This window comes from Schistocerca americana, chromosome 6 (assembly GCF_021461395.2).
Source record: "Schistocerca americana isolate TAMUIC-IGC-003095 chromosome 6, iqSchAmer2.1, whole genome shotgun sequence".
In the NCBI taxonomy this organism is placed as follows: Eukaryota; Metazoa; Arthropoda; class Insecta; order Orthoptera; family Acrididae; genus Schistocerca; species Schistocerca americana.
The window spans coordinates 300,247,131-300,269,951 of record NC_060124.1 but is presented as its reverse complement, the minus strand read 5'-3'; the positions used below and the strand labels follow the sequence as shown (position 1 = coordinate 300,269,951).

General features: G+C 39.1%; 1 protein-coding gene across 2 annotated transcripts in view; it reads left to right on the top strand.

Annotated features, from left to right (window-relative positions):
- Nucleotides 1–22,821, top strand: part of LOC124619526 (DNA mismatch repair protein Mlh1) — a 61,438-nt gene that overhangs the window by 15,100 nt on the left and 23,517 nt on the right. For both annotated transcript variants that reach the window (XM_047145973.1, XM_047145974.1), the window contains exons 4-9: nt 1,600–1,733; nt 11,812–12,029; nt 12,139–12,449; nt 18,191–18,364; nt 18,447–18,510; nt 18,974–19,163. In XM_047145973.1, coding sequence (XP_047001929.1) covers nt 1,600–1,733; nt 11,812–12,029; nt 12,139–12,449; nt 18,191–18,364; nt 18,447–18,510; nt 18,974–19,163 — 1,091 coding nt within the window. The remainder of the gene's footprint in view (nt 1–1,599; nt 1,734–11,811; nt 12,030–12,138; nt 12,450–18,190; nt 18,365–18,446; nt 18,511–18,973; nt 19,164–22,821) is intronic.

Sequence of the window (22,821 nt, the reverse complement as noted above, 5' to 3'; positions counted from 1 at the left end):
AAAATATACAAACTGAGTAGTCCATGCTCAAGATAGGCAGCATTAAGGATAGTGCCAGCTCAGCAGCGCTGTGGTCCTGTGGTTAGCGTGAGCAGCTATGGAACGAGAGATCCTTGGTTTAAGTCTTCCCTCGAGTGAAAATTTTAATTTTTTATTTTCAGACAATTTTCGAAGTTCAGGCACACATACACAATCAACTTCGCTCTCCAAAGTTCCAGGACATGTTCAGATTTGCTTGGACATATGCAGGATTTGACGGTGTACACACGGAAAAATTTGAAAACGTTAAAAACATATGTTTTGACAGAGCACAGGGAAAACTGTGCGACTGTGAAACTGTTGCATTCATTTGTTGCAGTTTATGAGACAAACTCTTGTGATTTCATCACTTTTTTGGAAGTGATTATCACATCCACAAGAAAACCTAAATCGGGCAAGGTAGAAGAATCTTTTTACCCATTCGCCAAGTTTACAAGTTAGGTGGGTCGACAACATATTCCTGTCATGTGTCGTGTAGAATATATCAGACGTGTTTTCCTGCGGAGGAATCGGTTGACCTATGACCTTGCGATCAAATGTTTTCGGTTCCCATTGGAGAGGCACGTCCTTTCGTCTACTAATCGCACGGTTTTGCGGTGCGGTCGCAAAACACAGACACAGTTATTACAGTGAACAGAGATGTCAATGAACGAACGGACAGATCACAGCTTTGCGAAAATAAAAAATTAAAATTTTCACTCGAGGGAAGACTTGAACCAAGGACCTCTCGTTCCACAGCTGCTCACGCTAACCATGAGACCACGGAGCTCCTGAGCTCACACTCTCCTTGATGTTGCATATCTTTGGCATGGACTACTCAGTTTGCATATTTTACTTATTCTTGTCATAGTTCCACACAACTTCTTCCTGTTTTCTCGATTGATCTGTGTTCAGTTTTTCAAGGCCTATCCACTGTGCCAACTTATAACTAAATCTTAGGGGAGTGCGATGGGGAGGTTCCCTTGTAAGTTCTTCATTTGTAAAACTAAATGGATAATTTTAAGTAAAACAGAGTTTTGCCAAAGTGCTGTTCTCATCTTTCAGTTAAAAATATTCAAAAGGCCTGTCAAAACAGATCTTCATTATGATTAAGATCTCATTCCCAGGCATTCTTTCAGAAGGTGACCAGTCATATGGCGTATTTTCGCCCCTCTTGCTAATTCAGGGCTCAAATGGTACTAGTGACTGTCTTGAAACAACATTCATTTGAGTGTCATTAATATCTGCTGTGTGTATACATCTTTGGAAGCTTGTCTTTATTTTGTGAGACAGTTGGTTTTCCACAAGGCTTTTGCAGATCCATAAACCGTAACAGGCTTGGACCTCATAGTCTTATAGTATCACTGCACCTGTGATTATAATGGGATGTGAGAATTAATTTATGCAAAAATGCATTAAATGTGTGAGCAGTCAGGAGGTAACTGTCGTTCTCTGTAAGTTTTGCACAATATTATCATACTGTTGTCGCCATAGAGATCATAGAACAGCTTTGACATTTTTTATATACAAAACCTGAGTTTAAGCACAGCATAAAATACAAATTGCATTTTACATTTGCAGCCACATCCGTGAAGTGGAGTTCAAAAGTGACCTGCACAAGTACAAAATGAAAGGCTATATGACAGATCCAGGATATTCAAGCAATAAAATGACTTTTATGTTCTTCGTTAATAACCGTCTTGTAGAACATGAAGGTAATATCATTTAATTTTTAATTATTTCACTGTGCGTGATTTTATATATCCTAGCGTCAAATAATCTTGCACTTATTTCAGTTAAGTTATTAAGAGAACAATTATTTTATAAAAATGTATGGATTAAAAATCCTAGGTCAAGGTCACAAAAATATAAAAATATTTTGTAGTGCAGTACACTTATGAGCTTAGTTAAATTGTGTTTGTGTTTATGATTAATTAGTGAAACAATCAATGCTTCGCAATTGCTAAATATTATGGGAATGTAATATACGTCCAAAACTCCATCGCCACACCTCTCTGCCAATCTCCTCCTCCCCCATCTCTGTGCACCACTTCGCCTGCCCTCTCGCTCTGTCCATCTCCACCTCCCCTATCTATGTCCATTTCATGCCCCCTCTCCCTCCCCCCATCCTGTTACCATACTCTCTGACCTTGATCCTTTTTTATTATCCTTTTTTATTGTTATTGCAAATGAAACCCAGACCAGGACTTGAAGCTGCTTAAAATGAATGGGTAAATCAGCTGGTATCATTGGTATGTGGGGTATGGGAAAGACCTCCCCAGGTGCTGCATTTGTGAAGGTTGTAGCTTCAGTGACAGTGTTTTGCATAATTGTAATCTCTCTCTCTCTCTCTCTCTCTCTCTCTCTCTCTCTCTCTCTCTCTCTCTCTGCGTGTGCGTGTGTGTGCGCGCGCGTGTCACTTTCCGCCAGTGTTTCGACTGCCTCTCGTTGTTGTGCCCTGAAATGAGGAATATGTTACCCACTATTCTTCCCACTTCTTCCACATAGGTACTCTGTCACCACCAAACCTGCTCAGTCTCCTTCTCCATCCCTACTCCATCCTTGCTCCCAACCCCTTTCCTCATGGCTCATACCCCTGCAATACTCCTGGATGCAAGGCATGTGCCATGCATCCTACCACCATCTCCTACTCCAGTCTGGTCACAGGCATCTGCTATCCCATTAGAGACAGGGCTATATGAAAGCAACTATGTGATTAGAAACTAAGCTACAAACACTGTGCTTCTCTCTAAGTGGGCATGACAGCTAACAAGCCATCTGTCCACATGAATGGCCACTGGACCACCCTGTTGCTGAACATGGTGCCCAACACACTGTGCCTCACTTTAATGACTGCTTCACAGCCTGCACCGTCTCAGTCCTTCCGACCAACACCAGATTTTCTGGACTGCTCAGGTGGGAGCTCTCCCTGCAATATATGCTATGTTCCTGTAGCCTCCATGCCCTCAACTTTCACTTGTCCCTGTCCTCCACGTACCTGTTCCCTTCCCTGCTTCCATTCCTGCAGAAACAGTCTTCTATTGCACCAACACAGCCACTAGTCTTGTTTTGCCTATCTGCTTCTCTCCTTTTCCAGTCTCCTTCTCTTCCTCCCTCTTCCCCCTCCCTCCTCCCCCTCTCAAATCTCTTGACAGCACCTAGTAGCCATACTCTGTCCCCACAATCTCACTGCCTGCACCCACAGGTAGCATTACATCTTTGTACACCCTACCCTGCTTTCCATCCCCTTCTCTGCGCCAGGCTCCTCCTTATCCCCACCACTGACACAAGATTGCTCTCACTTCAGTTGCTGTATGCAGCCAGAGGCTTAGCAGTGTTTTCATTGTCTATCTGCGACTCAATATCTCCTCTGCATTGTGATTAACAGTTTACCTGAGTACTATTCATAGTGAATTGCATCCAGGTAAGTTATGTTATCAGTGATACTTTGAAATGGCTTTATTCTCTGCATATAAATATCAAAAAATATAACTCCAGCTACTAATATTGCACATCATGTGGCAAAGCCCAGTTTGGAAGGATAATGTATGTAAGGGCGTGTTTGAAAAACAAAAAATTCGTGAATGTAGTGACGTATCATCATGCTTGGTGCTCTAGTGCCACACCAGTTGTGGTCAGTTGAATGGTCTGTGTAAGATATACCGTATTTACTCGAATCTAAGCCGCACTCAAATCTAAGCCGCACCTGAAAAATTAGACTCAAAATCAAGGGAAAAAAAAATTCCCGAATCTAAACGCACCTGAAATTTGAGACTCGAAATTCAAGGCGAGAGAAAAGTTTTAGGCCGCACCTCCAAATCAAAACAAAGTTGGTCCATTGTAATATGAGACACAATTTAGGTCAAATGAATGACGATACAGCTACAGTAGTTTGGTTCGAGTTGTAAGCTTAGCAGTTAAGCTTTACCAGGTAGCCCATTGCTATGCGTCAGGTGATCCGTCCGTATTTATACGGGTACCCTTCCTTTTTTACGTGCTTCGTCTGGTTTGAATTGATTGCTTATTTTTCTTTGATCAGATAAGTGCCGTTCTCTTTGTTATAGGTGTTTACGTCACTCTAAGCTGAAAATGCATTACTGTACTGTGTCATGCATTGTTTGTCGCATTCTGATAATGAGTGTTTACGACCTGTCGCCGCTCGCAGCTTGGCTTACTTTTGTGCACTCTACCGCCGCTTGCAATTAGAAAAAAAAAAGAGAGGAATAGTCTCATTAGCGAAACAATGGCAAGAGACTGATATTTGTTGTTACTTACACTGCTGCTTTCTTTGTTAATAATCAACAAGAACCAAATAATAGATTGCGTATGATAGAAGATGTTCTGAACGAGAGTTTAGCGAAAATTTTTCTCCATTTGAAAATCTTTGCAGACGCCTCTTTACTACATTACATTCTGCACAGAAATTAGAGTCATCTTAGATTTAAAAATCTAGTGAATTGCTGTGCTTGATTTCTGACTGTGTCACTATTAGGCATAAGAATAATGCAAATATAAACATGACATGATATTCTTCTGCGTTTGCTGTTGTCTCACTCTAGGTTCGTAGTTTATTTGGCAGACAGGATTTAAATGAGATCGCAGCAAACATGAAAGAATACATGGCAAAATGTTTATATTCGTATTATTCTTATGGTGAAGAGAATACTGCATGTGATTCACAATACATAAAAGTTCCTATTAGCAACCATCTCTTCTCACAGGTACGAAAAAATTCAGAACGTAGAGTTGGCCATATTGACAAACATCCCAAACAGTCTTGCCAGTCGGATTTTCGTAGTACATTGAAAAGCTGCTACATTCGAAGATGAACAATACGGAATTTGTATTTACTTCGTTGGATAGTGTATGAAAATGCTGTGGTCGAAACTCGGGGCATAGAAAAAAGCTCGTCTTCCACCTTTTTTCTTAAATTTATTTACTGACGCAGAGGTTTTGGCGCCAGTATTTATCTTTGTGCCTGCAAAGCATGCCTGTGTAGCGCTACATATATTCAACGGCAGAAGTTAGTTGTGGCGGCACCTACCAACATTTTGCAGAACTTCCGCTTACTTTGCACTCGATTCTAAGCCGCAGGTGGTTTTTTGGATTACAAAAACCGGAAAAAAAGTGCGGCGTAGATTCGAGTAAATACGGTACACTGCATAAACGTCATAGGATTCAGCTGTGGGGGGAGGAGGAGGAGGAGGAGGAGGAGATTAATGTTTAACTTCCCGTTGCAGACAGGGTCATTAGAGGTGGAGCACAAGTTCGGATTAGGGAAGGAAATTGGCCATGTCCTTTCAAAGGAACTATCTCAGCCTGTGCCTGAAGCAATTTAGGGAAATCATGGAAAACCTATATCAGGATGGCCGGACACAAGTGTGCTAACCACTATGCCATCTTGCTTGGTCAGCTGTGGGACCTAGCAGCTTAGAACAAAGAAACATATACTTTTGTTTGGTAGCTAACTTTGAAAAATTGGCTTAGTGTGGCAGTTTTAGACGGCAGATGTTCTGAATTGTGGTTTGTGTTGTGCATTGCTCATTGTTTTCTTATTTTGATAATTTTAGTTTGTTTATACTCACAGCCGATGCCAGCTTGTAGCTTCCACACTCTGTGCTAAAGTGACCAGAAAACAAAACCTGTCAACATATTTCGACTACGCAGGAAGTTTTCACCTAATGTGCGAACTTCTATGCTGAGTACCTTGACAGTTCTGTCTATTGTGTTATCATGCTCACATGGTTATTAATCCACACACAAGTTGAAATCAATATTTTGCAGATTTTTTAACAATCGTATTGGGTGGGTAAAGAAAAATGTCAAACACCTTGTCAGAGAAGCACTCTGCTCACCAGGAGAAAGATGCTGCTGCTTCTCAACAGAAGTAATCGCCTGTTGAAAACTAAATAGAGCCTAGACTGTTTTGGAAAAAAAAGAAAAAACTGTTGAAGTTTCTGCAAAAGCAACCATTCTACCCAAAAGCTCCCCAATCACCACTTTTTTTTGCAGCCAATTTCAAAACATAGAAGCTTCGTTTTGATGCATGTTTTTCTTCATCAGCTTGGTGGATTGTTGTGACTAATAGTGGTAAATTCTTTGTGTGAGGCTGCAGAAATCAGATGTCATGTTCTAATTGTGTCATTAAAATGTGTGAAAAGTTTCAAACTCCTAATGTTTAAAAGTTCAGATATTTTACTTCATTTCATAATTTGAGAATTATGATATTTTCACAGACCTTTCCTCAGTTAATATTCTACGTACTATCGTAGCCTGCTGATGTTATCATGCCTCTAAAGAAGCCAACATCAAGCCAATTAACTAAGTAAAAACTTTGTATCTTGAAACTTCCTGGCAGATTAAAACTGTGTGCCCGACCGAGTTCGAGTCTTGGTCAGGCACACAGTTTTAATCTGCCAGGAAGTTTCATATCAGTGCACACTCCGCTGCAGAGTGAAAATCTCATTCTGGACTTTGTATCTTAGTATGTGGATATGCCTTTCGATGCAACAGCCTTCAAAATAATAACTAACATTGGAACTGATAACGATTCATTAAATATGCAGCATTGAAGAGGCATATTATAAGGTACAGAACCAAGAGCTGGAATTTAATGCGGAAATTAGTGACTACATCCTATTTTTTGTAAAATTTCACTTATGTGAAAAACTGTTGAACATTGTCACACATCAGAGGACGACCACAGATCTGAAAGATTGGGGCAAATAAGTTGCGATCAGTGGAAAAAATTGTACCTCCTGCCAGTGAGCAATATAGTACAAAATCATTGTGGTGTACCATAGCGAGCAGTTTGTGTTACTAAACGGACACAGGCAGGTGAAGTCCCAGTTATAGTTGCCCATCCATTGGCTTCCAGATTCAGTAAAAATTTAATTTTTGTTATTTCATATGTTACTGACTGATTTTAAAATGCTGTCATCTGCTCATTCAGCGGAAGAGTAATGATGTGTGCACAGAGTGCTGAAGAAGAGAACATAGCAGCAAGCTGGCATGCCTGAGGTTATTAGAATACACATCATGATGGCAGACAGACGTGTCCTGACAATGAAGTTGCCAATGGAAGTGTGTGCTGTCATCGGTAATGAATGGGGACATGGGACTAGTATGTGAGTCATCCATGATCCTGTATCACAAGAATGGGAAGCAGCTTTGCTCACTTGATGCCGTATGTGTGAGAGGGAAATGAGTTCCTATTCACAATACTCATAGGTGATGAGATGGATTGTTCTAATTTACTCAAGAATCCAAGGCCAGCTCAGTGACATGGAAGCCTCCCAGTTCACCAGTGAGGAAAATATTCAAAGTTTTCCTCTCCACAGGAAATGTTATGATCACAGGGTTCTGCAGTGCAAAAGGTTTTATTTTCCTTGACTTCCTCCAGCAAGGGACCATCAATGTGGCGCACTACTGCAACACCTTCATCAAACTGAGGTTGCCATTCTGCAAAAGAGTCCAGGACTCACAAGTGAAGGTGGTGTACTCTTGCCTGACATCGCAAAACGCACACAGGAAGACTCACACAGGATCAGATTTGTCACTTCAGATGGGAGAGATTGGATAACCCGGCCAGGACCCCGATCTTGCCCCATTTGCCTTTCGCCTGTGCCCTGCATTGAAAGCCACACTCTCAGGATGTCACTTCCAACCAATGCTGAGGTGGAGCAGACTGTGCCATAACTCCTTGCATCACAGGACACAATTTTTTCAAACTGGTTGCACGGCGTGACAAATACCTCAATGTCAATGATATAACTATGTTGAAAAATAGTGCAAGTTGTATAGTTTGCGATGCCATGGTGTATTTGTTTTTGGCAATGAATCTTTCATGTGAAAAACAGTGATGAAACATACTTAACACACCTTGTATGTGTATGTCTCAAAGCAGCATAACTCACAACATGAAAATCCATGAGTATGTTCGTCTAGTATATGAGAAGGAGAGCACTTAGTTACTTCCAACAAACTTTACACGTAATTTCAAAGCCTTTTGAAACTTATTCTTGCTGACATCTACCCCAGAAATAATGAAAAAAAATAAAGTTTATCATTTGTTGCATTTTCACTTTTCGTGTAATAAAACTTCGCCATGTGGCATGACGTAAATTTATTATTTTCTTACGAGTGCCGCATCGCAGTCGTGAAGTGGGGCCAAGGCAGTTTCAGATAAGTTTTTACAGTCTGACGATAATTTATGGATTTGTAGTTTTAGCTTGACGATGTCCACTATGGACAAAGGGTAGTTACTTTTACTCTGAAGAAGGTTGGGTTATCCCGACTGAAACCTAGGTAAATTCTAGGTAAACGGTGCAACTGAGGCTGTTGGTTATTAAAATTAAAATTATGTTTTAAGATTCTACAACAAATTGCTGTAAAGGATATTGCATGGTAATTTTGTGGATCACTTCTACTACACTTCTTGTGTATGGGTTTGACCTGTGCTTTCTTCCAACTACTGGGCACTGTCTTTTGTTTGATGGATTGGGAATAGATTATAGGGAGAAGAGGGGCTAACTTGGCACAAATTCAGTATAGAATCTGACAGGGATTCCACCGGGTCTGCAGCTTTGTTCAATTTTAACGATTTCAGCTGTTTCTCAACACCACTGACACGAACACTTGTTTCACTCATATTTTCAGTGGTACAAGGATTAACCAGTGGCAATTCCTTTTGGTGCCACTAACAGCCTTTACATAGTGCCATAATTTCTTTGGGTCGTGTGAAAGATCGTTTGACAGTATTCTGTTGCAGTAGTCAATGAAGACTTCACGCATTGCTCTCTTGACAGCCAAATGTGTTTCATCTACCATCTCTCCATCTGTAGATCTGTGCTATGTTCTATACCTATTATGCAGTAATCACTGTTTCTTTAGAAGTTTCTTTACAGTACCATGGAGGGCCCATCTTATTATGAACTGTTTACTGGGTACATATTTATCCAGTGTGTGGTCAGCTAGTTTTTTTAAACTTAAACCAATGTTCCTCCTCGTGCTCTCATCCTGTCCTGAATGATTAAGGTCCCTCATTGACACATGACTACTGTTCTTTTTTATCTAGTTTACTGAACATGCATATCTCTCTATTTGTTTTAGTTGTCCATTGTACTTTGGTAATCATTGTTGCCACAACTTTATCTTGATCACAGATACCAATTTTGATGTGGACATCTTCAAAGAGGTCTGGTCTTGTCAGTTTAGGTGACAGATGACAGCAGAAACCATCAGTACCATTCTTAATTCAGTAATTGAAACAGACAGAACCCATAAAACAAATGCAAATAAGATTATCATATAAGCACACAAAACAAAAAATTAGTCAACCTGAGGATATGTGACTTTAATACCATGTAACAGTTTGGTGAAGAAGAATGACCACAAATTTCTTCAGATACCCTGTTTCCAGATGAAGCTATCTAGTGATGATTAGACCCACACAGCTACCAAATTGTGGTGCTGTTGATTGCTACATTTCACTCGTCATTACAATTAGTGTCTGAAATTTTCAGTGGAATTAAGATTGACAGATTGATTGATTTAGCAGGCTTGTTATGCTGCAATAAGTTGCCTTGAGGGTTCATCAAACCAGTAACATGTGAGTAGCCCTGTGAACATGACCTTGGGTCTCCACAGCAAACTCATCATGAAACTGGGGGATAAATGCTTTATTGGGCCATTGGTACACTTGACACCTTGCATCATTTGAAAAGGGGCAAAATTGTAGCTTGTTAGAGCACACTACAAACCTCCAGTCAGCTGCTCTCCAATATCTAGGTGAATTAGCAATTTGGAGATGTGCAGCTTGCTGTGGAGCTTGATGTGCCACTTTGAGCGGTGGCCTACTAGGAAGTACCAGACTCCATTTTTCCATTGTAATATTGAATGGAAACAGCAGCAATTTCTGATGGACTTAAAACTTACTGTCCTTGAAAAGACAAGACACTCATCTCTCATCCTTGTTGCATTGGATCTTTTTGTGACTATTGTTCTTATGCTGTGTTAAATGGCTGTGAGTGGTACACCATTCCTTGTAGACACATTGGAGCTCAGTGTTGATGCACTAAAATATCGGGCAACTTCATTCACAGTGTTGTCACGGTCAATTCCAAACACATATTGTGACATCTCCATATTGGCCCATCTTATTGCATACAACCGACTGGCACTAACACACCACTATACTGTCACATCTTATGTCAGTATTGAAGTGTTACGTGACTGCCCTGTACCAGTTCTATACCATTTACAAAGCTCCCAATCGGAATCTGCCAGTTGCTATGATTTGTGGTATTCCATTTGGAAAATGTGTCTGACATAGGTAATGCCACTATATTTAACTATCATGTATCACATTGAATAGTCCTTTCTTCTTCAAAGACTGCCATGCTTACATGGCAAAGTTGTGTTGTAAAAATGTGGCACATCTCAAAATGGCAACTTCTGATGCTATCTGGCTGGCTCATACTACTTGCAGTTTCTCTTAGATGTAATCTCACAGTTGCTGGAACACATGCCATTGCTAGACTGTTGCAGAATGTGGTGTTAACATAGTGGGACTCAACTGCATTCAGTGGCAGTTATTTGCATTAGTCTCTGTCTCCGTGTCCTGGTACACGGATGGAAAGGAGCGATACTGGGGCCAGGCCCTGGGCTCCCTGTGGTGTCACCGCCAGACACCACACTTGCTAGGTGGTGGCCTTTAAATCGGCCGCGGTCCGTTAGTATATGTCGGACCCGCGTGTCGCCACTATCCGTGATTGCAGACCTAGCGCTGCCACACGGCAGGTCTAGTCTAGAGAGACTCCCTAGCACTCGCCCCAGTTGTACAGCCGACTTTGCAATGTTCATCATTAATGGATTAAAGTTAAGTATCAAACTAGCTACGTCCGCTTTCTGAATTCTAATTCCTTGTCATGTTCCAGACCTCACGTTAGTATAGTTCTTCCCTCCTCACGCCAGCCTGCGTGAGCTAAAACGCGTGCATTTCGGCCTCCTCTAGTAACACGGTGTTGGCTCTTCTGCCAACCCAACACTCCCATATCATCTTAAGCCAGGACAGTTTTTCTTATGCACTCTTTGAAACAAATAGTATAGTTACAGAAACCAACAAATCTTGATTGCCTTACACAGGAGATGTTACAACATGCCAGGCTGTCCTTGCAGCATCTGTTCTCATGTTACCTGTAAAGGTCATCATTTGCAGCAGTTATTTACTAAAAAAAGAATCTAGTGAAAGGTATATTGTGTACCACATTTTGCAGCTATATGCAAAAAGAACTCTAGTTCTCTCATCTACAACATGATACAAATGACGCTGTTCTGGCCAAATAAATTAAGAAGGCACAGAATAACTTAATGTTGTTAAACCTCAATGACACTGTGAAACTTACTGAAAATTTCTTTGTAATTCACTATTAAAATGGGAAGACATCAATTCAGAAGCTGTTTAGCTTTCTTAAATTTTATTTTTGAAAAATAACTTTGTATTCACCGACTCTCTCCTTTAGCTAAGGAGAACTTTATAAAAGCTTGAAGAAAATTGTTTAAAAAATAGAAAATGATCTGTACCCGTGCAGTGAGAGTTAGTTATAGAAAGATGATGTGTGTCATCCAACATTAGATGATAATTTATTTTACACTTGCAGAGTGTATTAGGATTTTTAATTTTCTCTTTTAGTAGCTCAGTTTTCTCATCCGTAATTTTTGAGGCAATAATTATGCTTACTCACAACAGATATTACCAAATTCACTAATGTAAACTACTATGTGTGTTTACAGGCATAAAAAAGGAAATTGAAGATATGTATAACAAATTTTTGACAGATGGTGGCCCATTTGTTTATTTACGATTAGACATTGATCCATCATTTGTGGATGTCAATGTTCATCCTTCCAAGAATTTAGTATGCTTTCTTTACGAAGACGTCGTCATTAAAGCATTGCGTATCCATGCAGAGAAAGAACTGCTTCAGTGCAAGGACACTCGCAGTTATGTGGTGAGTATGACATGCAGTCTTCCTTATTTTTTTCTCTGTATAAGTTGTCTCTCTCTACTTTCTACATATAAGTGGTCATATACAACATTCTAAATCTATTTTTATGCAGGTTCAGCAAGTACTATCCCCAGTTGTCAAAAAAGTGACTGATGCAGACAGTAAGATATATGACCATAAGAAAGTTCGAACAGATAGCAAGGAGCAGAAATTGGAAAAATTCTTTGGTCCGACTGAGACAAATTTAAGTACCAGTGACAAAGAGATCTCAAAGACAAAACTTCCAGAGAAGTGCGATGGGATCTCAAGTGTGAAAGAAAAGGACAGTGATACATCTGACAACAATGCACCTCTGCAGAATGGAGATGCATTATCAGTACAACAGAATAAAATTACTAAAGCATCAGGAAAGACAGTGAAAAGGTACTGGACCCGTCTGCTTCTGCCGTGTTAATAACTTGGTAATATATGTTGGTGATGTAAAAGTTTTTGTATAGCCTCTATTTAAATTTTACACTATGGGATATTGTAAGCAGATTTAAAGCTGGCTTCTGAATTAATTTATTTAATGCAGAACTAAACACAAGCAAGACATTTTACATATTATGTTGTACTTCCTGAGTGGAAGTTGTCCTCAAAGACATAAATTGCTATTGATGGCTCCATTCTTGTACTGACTGATTTTAGAATTTTGCTTCTAGTTTCATTTGCCTTCTGCAATTTTTCTTCCAAGGAGATTTTGTATATAAAGATTTAAGATTGTCTCTCAGCTGAGAACATCCCATTGGATTGCCAATTCGAAGTTTCTTAATTTTATCTGTGTGTGTGTGTGTGTGTGTGTGTGTGTGTGTGTGTAAATAATAGAGGTTTCCATTTTTTTTTTTTTAAAAAAAACCGTGTACCATTTGTAATTCACTTTATATGGTATGTGACGGTGCAGATTCAGATGACTACTGCTCACATATTGCAAACTTTCATGTGTAAATTTTTCAGAAGAAAGTAGTAAAGATTGCTGAAATGACATAGTTTTCCCCTTTGTCAGAGTTTATGCTGCTATGAAGATTTGCAGTAATTTAAAGCAGTATGATGACTTCCTTCAGTTATCAGGTTGAAAAGATAAATTTGGGAACAATGCATCAACTGTTGCTTTTTGGCAAGTTGTTTGCAGACAATTGACTGCAGAGCCTTGGAAAATGAATATTGAAATGATGAAATGTTTACATGATTCAAATAGAGTGAATTTTAGCTTCGTAGTGTTTATTACTACCTATTCACAATTTTATCTACAGCCAAAGATTGTATTGAAATCAAATAATTTAAAAAGTGTTGACTTATTAATATTTACTCATACAAGATTCCACACATACTCACCACTGTCATAAGTAAATGGAGGTTAATAAGTGCTGGTTAGCCACAAAAAGAAGAGTATAGGATGGCTGGAATATGATAAAAAAGTGTTCTGTAATACAAAATATTCCTTCTAGTCTCATATTTTTTCAAGCCAGTGTGTATGCCAACAATAAAAAAAATGGTTCAAATGGCTCTGAGCACTGTGAGATTTAACACCTGAGGTCATCAGTCCCCTAGAACTTAGAGCTACTTAAACCTAACTAACCTAAGGACAACACACACATCCATGCCCGAGGCAGGATTCAAACCTGCGACCGTAGCCGTCGTGCAGTTCCAGACTGAAGTGCCTAGAACCGCTCGGCCACACCGGCCAGCGCCAACAATAAAGCGGAACTATCTGCATTGTACATAAATGTTATTGCTAATGATTTCTAAGCATAGAGCACTATTTCCACTAATATTTATATTCTTTTTGATTACACTAACCTGTTGTGAAGGTGATCATTACTGATTTGTAACTGGTTATAGAAAAGATAATACAGCTCATGCATTCAAAGAGTGATATAAATACTAAAATATCAAGCATCTGGTTTGATTTTTCTTCGTTGTTACAATGTTAAACTTCATCATTATTACCTTTCTTTTTCTGTCCTGTTGTGTGTTAGTGAGTGTTGCCCCACATTATTTGTAACGTAAGTTACCTTAAACTGTTTCAGTACTGCTGATGAATGAAAAGGTTAACCCAAAAAAGGTGCTCCTTCACACATGCAACAAAGGAATTTGCCCTTCCACCCTTCCTTTTCTCCTCCCATATCTGTTGCCCAGCAGCAAGACTCCTCTTTCCTCTTTGGCTTCATTACCATTCTGACTGAAATATTCTTCCTAATAGTCTGCTGCACTATACTTTCTTGTACAGCTGGATGAGGCTCATTCTTCAGGTATTATCTCTCTAAATAATTTTTTTCATGTGGCTATATGTTTGTGAGGGGCATTGTAATGGTTCCATCTCAGCTGTTGTTTACACATATTTATTTTATTTAATTTGCACAGTTGGCCAATAGTTCAAAATTAAATAAAGTAAAAATGTTAAAACAATACCTGAAGCGGAACCATTACAACGCCCTTTATCTCCTTTCATTTTACACATAGAAGCTCTAAGGAGTATCCTTTCTTTGCCAATTACCTATTACCTTTTACTACATCTCATTTTCTATTTCCTTTATGATTGTTCTATCTCCAATTTTTAGTCTCAAGTTATACCTGAATGGCATAAATTTTAGCCTCTTTGTTAGTGATTTCTCTGCTGTCCATGGAAGAACCTCATCAAGTCTCCCATTTTCTAGCTCACAGCAGTGTCTCTCTCTCTCTCTCTCTCTCTCTCTCTCTCTCTCTCTCACACACACACACACACACACACACACACACACACACACTTAATTAACATTCCCACACTTAATTAACATTCCCACAAAACACCTACAAACTAACTAATTCATGCCAACATTGACATTTATTGCAAATAACAGTATGATGAGTAATGCATAGAAGTTGTTGTTGTTGTTGTGTTCGTCAGTCCTGAGACTGGTTTTGTGCAGCTCTCCATGCTACTCTATCCTGCTTCTTCATCTCCCAGTACCTACTGCAACTTACGTCCTTCTGAATCTGCTTAGTGTATTCATCTCTTGGTCTCCCTCTACGATTTTTACACTCCACGTTGCCCTCCAATACTAAATTGGTGATCCCTTGATGCCTCAGAACATGTTCTACCAACCAATCCCTTCTTCTAGTTAAGTTGTGCCACAAACTGCTCTTCTCCCCAATTCTATTCAATACCTCCTCATTAGTTATGTGATCTGCCCATCTAATCTTCAGCATTCTTCTGTAGCACCATATTTTGAAAGCTTCTTTTCTCCTCTTGTCCAAACTGTTTATCGTCCATGTTTCACTTCCATGCGTGGCTACACAGATTTACAATGTCCTTGGTGAAACTCAAAGTTTTTATTTCTTCTCCATGGATTTTAATGCCTATTCTGAATTTTTCATTTGTTTCCTTTACTGCTTGCTCAATACACAGATTGAATAACATCGGGGATAGGCTCCAACCCTGTCTCACTCCCTTCCCAACCACTGCTTCCCTTTCATGTCCCTCGACTCTTATAACTGCCATCTGGTTTCTGTACAAATTGTAAATAGCCTTTCACTCCCTGTATTTTACCCCTGCCACCTTCAGAATTTGAAAGAGAGTATCCCAGTCAACATTGTCAAAAGCTTTCTGTAAGTCTACAAATGCTAGAAATGTAGGTTTGCCTTTCCTTAATCTAAGAAAGTCGTAGGGTCAGTATTGCCTCACGTGTTCCAATATTTCTACGGAATCCAAACTGATCTTACCCTAGGTCGGCCTCTACCAGTTTTTCCATTCAAGTCTCTATATCCTTACATTTGTCCTCTAGCCATCCCTGCCTAGTCATTTTGCACTTCCTGTCGCTCTCATTTGTGAGACGTTGGTATTTCTTTTTGCCTGCTTCATTTACTGCATTTTTATATTTTCTCCTTTCATCAATTAAATTCAGTATTTCTTCTGTTCTTCAAGGATTTCTACTAGCCCTCGTCTTTTTACCTACTTCATCCTCTGCTGCCTTCACTATTTCATCCCCCAAAGCTACCCATTCTTCTTCTACTGTATTTCTTTCCCCCATTCCTGTCAATTATTCGCTTATGCTCTCTGTGAAACTTTGTACAACCTCTGGTTTAGTCAGTTTATCCAGGTCCCATCTCCTTAAATTCCCACCTTTTTGCAGTTTCTTCAGTTTTAATCTACAGTTCATAACCAATAGATTGTGGTCAGAGTCCACATCTGCACCTGAAAATGTCTTACAATTTAATACCTGGGTCCTAAATCTCTGTCTTACCATTATGTAATCTATCTAATACCTTCTAGTATCTCCAGGCTTCTTCGATGTATACAACCGTCTTCCATGATTCTTGAACCAAGTGTTAGCTATGATTAAGTTATGCTCTGTGCAAAATTCTACTAGGCGGCTTCCTTTTTCATTTCTTACCCCCAATCCATATTCACCTACTACGTCCTTCTCTTCCTTTCCATACTATCGAATTCCAGTCACCCATGACTATTAAATTTTCATCTCCCTTCACTATCTGAATAATTTCTTTTATCTCATCATACATTTCATCTATTTCTTCATCATCTGCAGAGCTAGTTGGCATATAAACTTCTACTACTGTAGTAGGCGTGGGCTTCGTGTCTATCTTGGCCACAACAATGCGTTCCCTATGCTGTCTGTAGTAGCTTACCCGCACTCCTATTGTTTTTATTCATTATTAAACCTACTCCTGCATTACCCCTATTTGATTTTGTATTTATAACCCTGTATTCGCCTGACCAAAAGTCTTGTTCCTCCTGCCACCGGACTTCACTAATTCCCACTGTATCTAACTTTAGCCTATCCATTTCCCTTTTTAAATTTTCTAACCTACCTGCCTGAGTAAGGGATCTGACATTCCACGTTCCGATCCGTAGAACACCAGTTTTCTTTCCCCTGATAACGACGTCCTCTTGAGTAGTCCCAGCTCGGCGATCCGAATGGGGGACTATTTTATCTCTGGAATATTGTACCCAAGAGGATGCCATCATCATTTAACCATACTGTAAAGCTGCATGCCCTCGGGAAAAATTATGGCTGTAGTTTCCTCTTGCTTTCAGCCGTTCGCAGTACCAGCACAGCAAGGGCGTTTTGGTTAGTGTTACAAGGCCAGATCAGTCAATCATCCAAACTGTTGTCCCTGCAACTACTGAAAAGGCTGCTGCCCCTCTTCAGGAACCACATGTTTGTCTGGCCTCTCAACAGATACCCCTCTGTTGTGGTTGCACTTACGGTACGGCTATCTGTATTGCTGAGGCACCAACGGCAAGGTCCATGGTTTGTATGCACTGTTGTGGAACACCCTGATAGGTTAGCCCTGAGAGTAGCAGAACATTATGCTGAAGCAACTGCCACATCCTCTCAGCATTTAGTTCCCGTCCAAGTATCCCCCTCTGCTCTTGGGAGCTGTTTTCGGTATTGTGTTCAGCTAGGATGTTTCACTCAGTTCATTAAGAAACATTTTGCAGCACTGGTAGGGAATGCAAAAGATTCTTTTGTTGAACTTTTTTCCTCCCTACTGTTAAGACAGAAGAGTTTTGACACATGAAAGGATCCCATTGTAATACTTTGGGAAGAACTGCATGTGCCACACTGTGTCCTTACAGGCTATGCAGGGAAGTTCTTAGAGAAAATGACCATCTCACTTCATATCTAGCTTTTGAATTGATGATGCTCCATACTCAATTTGGGTTCAGTTCAGGCTACAACATTGTGCCACTGACATTCTGAGTCTGCTGGAGGCAGTTGCACAAAAGGTTTTTCCTTGTAGCAAACACATAATGGGTGATCAAGTATTATATTACAAGTAAGTGTTACAGGACATAGAATTATTTTGTGCCCCTCCGCTAATAATGACTACTATTTTTAGATAGTGCTGACCTGAAGCAACCATAAAATCAGAGCCTTTATTTTCATAAGGAATGATCAACTGAGAGAACAGTTAATAGCTAAACTGCAGAAAATACTACATTCTGTTTTCTCCTACTGCAGTGTGTAAATTAAATAAATAAAAAAGTACAAAAAGAAAAAAAGGCGATTCTTGCAGTTTACTGTGTAAATTATTGCTAATTAACACTGCTCAAAGTTCACTGAAGTATTTCTTAAAACTAAAAATAATTAAAAAGATGCATTGATTTGTATTGTTTATTTCAGGCGCATATTCCGTCTCACAAGTTTATTGCAATTATGTAAAACAGTAAGAGACAGTGTGAATGAAGAGTACAAGACAGTTTTGAATCAGGCTACATTTGTTGGTTGCATCAATGAACGTTATGCATTAATACAACATGAACTCTCTCTGATGCTTTGTGACACATATTTATTAACGTAAGCTTTTCTTCTCTTTTTTTTTTATGAATATACAATCTCCATGTAATAAATTTGATTTGACTGTTTGATTTTCTTTCAGTAGGGAACTGTTGTACCAAAAGATCTTACAGGAGTTTGGAAACATGGCATGCTGGGATCTGTCAGTAAGTACAGTTCTTATGTTCCTTAGCTGTGTATGAAAGGTACTACAGCCTTTCTAAACTTGACTTGTTATTAATGTGCAATCAGTTTGATTCCCAGCTCGTCTAACGTGGTATATATTTTTTTTAGATGCTCTTTAATCCGTGCAGACAAATGATGCATTAATTCTTTTGTGGAAGGCCACAGTCCCCTCCTTCACTGTGTGTGCCAATATGACCATTAAAAGAAAAAAAAGATCTATGTTTCGTGTCAGGTTATTGATAACATTTTTGTGCAATGTTTCAACAACTGCTTTAATTGGAAACTTACTTCTAATTATTTTTCTTGATTTTTCCATAACTGTGCAGTTGCTCAGTTTTAGTGATATTACTGTCATCAAAATATTGAACACAAACACAATGAAATGGGTTACTCCTTCAGTGAAATCAAGAAAACTAAATTAATTATATTGTTAAAAATTTGCAGGAGAATCCACTTCCACTGCTGGATGTCCTAAAGCTTGGCTTGAATAATGAAAATACTCATGCTGGAGAAATCCAAGAACAGAAAGCCATTGAACTGAAGAATCTTTTAAATGTGAAAGCACCTCTGCTCTATGATTATTATTCAATTAAAATCGATGATGGTTTCATTTTGAGGTTACCAAGAGTTTTAGGTAATCAACTTTTTTAATGTTTTAGTTGATATTCAACTCATTTATGGGCTAATCACATATTAATGTATGATATGCAACAACCTGTGATAAAAGATCAGTAATTCTAAATACACTAATGGAAAAAAATTACAACACCAAAAAATAATTAATGTAGAGTAATGAAATTTCGGAAATACATTTGTCTACTTAACTTATTTAAGTGATTAACATGGCAAGATGACGTGTTAATGCAAGTGCGAGAAAAGTCATTGCAAATGTGAAAAGATCACACCTTATAGCATAACTTCAAGTGTAGATACAGTGTATCTAGCACACAGACAGGTTGGTTGCAAGCCTTCAACTGGCCTCCTCCTAACCAACGCAAGGCCATCGCTGGCACTGAGGCAAAACCATCTTTCATCAGAAAACACCAACAGATGTCCACTCTGTCCTCCAGTGAGCCATCACTTCTATAGGCATCTGACTCTGAGCTGTCCTTGAAGTGACCATTTTGTAACAGTTCATTGTCACTGTGCTGCCAACTGCTGCTTAAATTGCTGCTGCAGATGCAGTGCTATGCACCAGAGCCCCATGGTGAACTGGACAGTCATCCTCCTGTTCTTCTTGTGACCATACATTCTCGTGACCACCTCTGCCAGCAATCACGTACATTGGCTATATTCCTACCAAGGCTTTCTGCCATATCACAGAAGGAACATCCAGCTTCTCGTAACTCTATTACATGACCTGAGTGAGGTGTTGATGATGACATCTTTGTTACCCTATTTCTTGACTAATATCAACTCACCACACCCAATCTCAAAGTTAACTAACGCTCACAACAGTTCCAGCATTATTTAAAGCAAGGCCAATTTGTGTCCTCATAGTGGGGCTACTAGCGTCATTCTGACGCAACTGGTGCGAAATTTGAATTGACATTGTTTTTCATATGTAGAAACATGCCTACCAGTGTCTCCTCAGTGTTGATATTTTTTTCTGTCAGTGTATTATGCTAGTAGAGGGGTGAAATGTATTCATTTCTTCTCAGATTCTCATATGTGATGCTATCAGCATGTGAAATTGTTTGAAGTATCTGAGAATAATAATTATTAAAGGATACTGTTTTGCTCTGAGAAGAAAAACTCATTAAGATGTCTGAAATTGGCACACTTCGAAAATCACATCTGATTTATAATTAACCAAAGAAAGTTGTTGAGATATTTTTTTCCTTGTTAGGTAAAACAAGTAGAAGTCTTTGCTCTTGGTACAGATAAGCTATATTTCATTCATGAAAAAATGGCTAATATAATTAAGGTATTAAGAGACTTTTCAGAATTTATGAGAATACACATGGAGTGATGACAGTCCCTCAGAATTATTGGTATCCTTGGGAGAACTGTGCATGATGAAATTGCTCCATTGGGTACGTAAGATTTGTGAGACAAGTAAGATAATTCAAGGAGAAGTGTTAATCCCAGCACCAAAGAAGACAGGTGAAGGATTCGCAATTTAGAGACAATAATTCATGAGCACCCAGAGCCCACTTTGTGAACACCTTCCTGCAGGAGGCACTCAAATGAAATGTCTGCAGTATCTTCTGACATAAAACTGGTTCAGTAGGCTTGAGACCAGTTGAAATTATTAAAGTGTGTTATCTCAGGAACCTCTTCACTTACTGAATGATCTCAGCAGGCCTACTGTCGAAAAGTTGGTCAAGCTTGAACAGCAACGTCTCAGTCATATTGTGAGCAGCGTGCCAAGGAACATCCAAGTACATTACAATGCATAGTTTGAAGCAATCTAGTATTGAATGTTACCCAGCAGCAGATTTCGATTTCGCAGACATCTTGTTTCGAACAGACAGATTTTATTTTGGTTATTCTTTTGGGTTTATTTCAGAATAAAATTCCATTGAATCAGAGTCCACACATATTGGCAAATATACAGACAGTGCAAAACTTGTTATGAGCAGTTTATATTACCATACTGTAATATAGTACCATCCATGGTGTGTATATCACTAGTATAGAAGGAAAGACAGACACTACAGTGAAGAAAATATTCCTACTGTTGTGTAGGAGGCAACTAAAGTGATGCTTCACTAAAAACAGAAACACAAATATAAAGAATCAAATAAATGGAAAAGATGTAAGTAAAATTTGTAGGGTAGTGATTTTCATTTTGAAATAAAGTAGTGACTGAATTAACATTGTTGTGGGAAGTATGTGATAAGAGTTGAGCTCTGAGTTCCTGTGAAATATCTCTGAATACCTACTTGAACTGAAATGGGTCTCCCCCCTCTTCCTACCCTGTTTCCCTTCCGTACCTCTGTCCACCTGCCTAAAAAACCACTTATAGACACTCACATGCATAGAGTTTGCTTCTCTTCCTGGTGTTGCTTACCATTTTCTGTTTCACTTGTTTATTTGTTTGTATCATTCTTCCGCAGAACGACACAACTTCTTCTCTTATGCCAGCCTTTTCTTCTCAGAGTAGCACTTGCATCCAATTTCCTCAATTATTTGTTGGATGTATTGGAATCTCTGTCTTCCCTTAAAGTTTTTCCACGTTATGGCTTCTTTTCATATGGTAGAAGCTATTCTCCGATGATTTAACACATGTCCTATCATCCTATTCATTTTGCTTACTGGTCAGTGTTTTCTGCATATTTTGTTCCTTGCTGTTTCTGTGAAGGAACTCCTGATTTCTTATGTATCAGTGCACTTAATCTCCAGCTTAGCTCTATCAGCACACCTCAAACAATTCGATTCTCTTTCTTTGTGGTTTTCCCACTCCGTGAATATTTTCCATACTGTACATTCCCAGAAATTTCTTCAAGGTCTGTGTTTGTTACTAGAAGACTTCTTTTAGTGAGAATATCCTCTCTGCCTGTGCTGGTCTGCTTCCTATACCCTATTTGCTCCATCCATCATGTGTTAGTTTGCTGCCAAGGTGGCAGAATTTCTTCACTTCATTTACAGTAAATCGGTATCTATACTTCACAGTCAACCTTACAGTGTCTGGCAGAGGGTATTTTTGGTACAATTAGGTTCCCTCCCCCAAATCCTTTTCCATTCACATTTGGTGCATGTGAGAAATGATTGATGTTAAAGCTCTGTATGACAAATTTCTCTAATTTTCTAATCTTAATCATTTTGCAAGATGTATGTGAGAGGAAGAAGTATGTTGTCGACTGTTCTTGGAATGTAAGCTCTTGAAATTTCAACACTAAACTCTCTGTGATGAATATTATCTCAAATGCAGCATGCGCCACTCGAGTTTGTTGAACACCTCCGTAATGCTTTTCTGCTGACCAAACAATCCCATAATGAAATGTGCTGATCCTTGTTTATTTAATCTTTCCATATTCTGGGTTCACTATACTTTCCTTTCCTTTCCATTCCATTCAACACCTCCTGTAATTCTTTCTCACTTTCACCGAGGATAGCGGTGTCATTAGTGTATCATATTACTGACATCATTTTGACTTCAATTTTAATTCTACTCCTGAACCTTCCTTTTATTTTCAGCATTGCTACTTAGATGTACAGGTTGAACAGTATGGGAGGAATACTGCATCTTTGATTTACATCCTTTTTAATCCAAAAACATAATTTGTGGTGTTCCATTCTTATTGCTCCCACTTTGTTCTTGTACATATTGTGTATTATCCATCTTT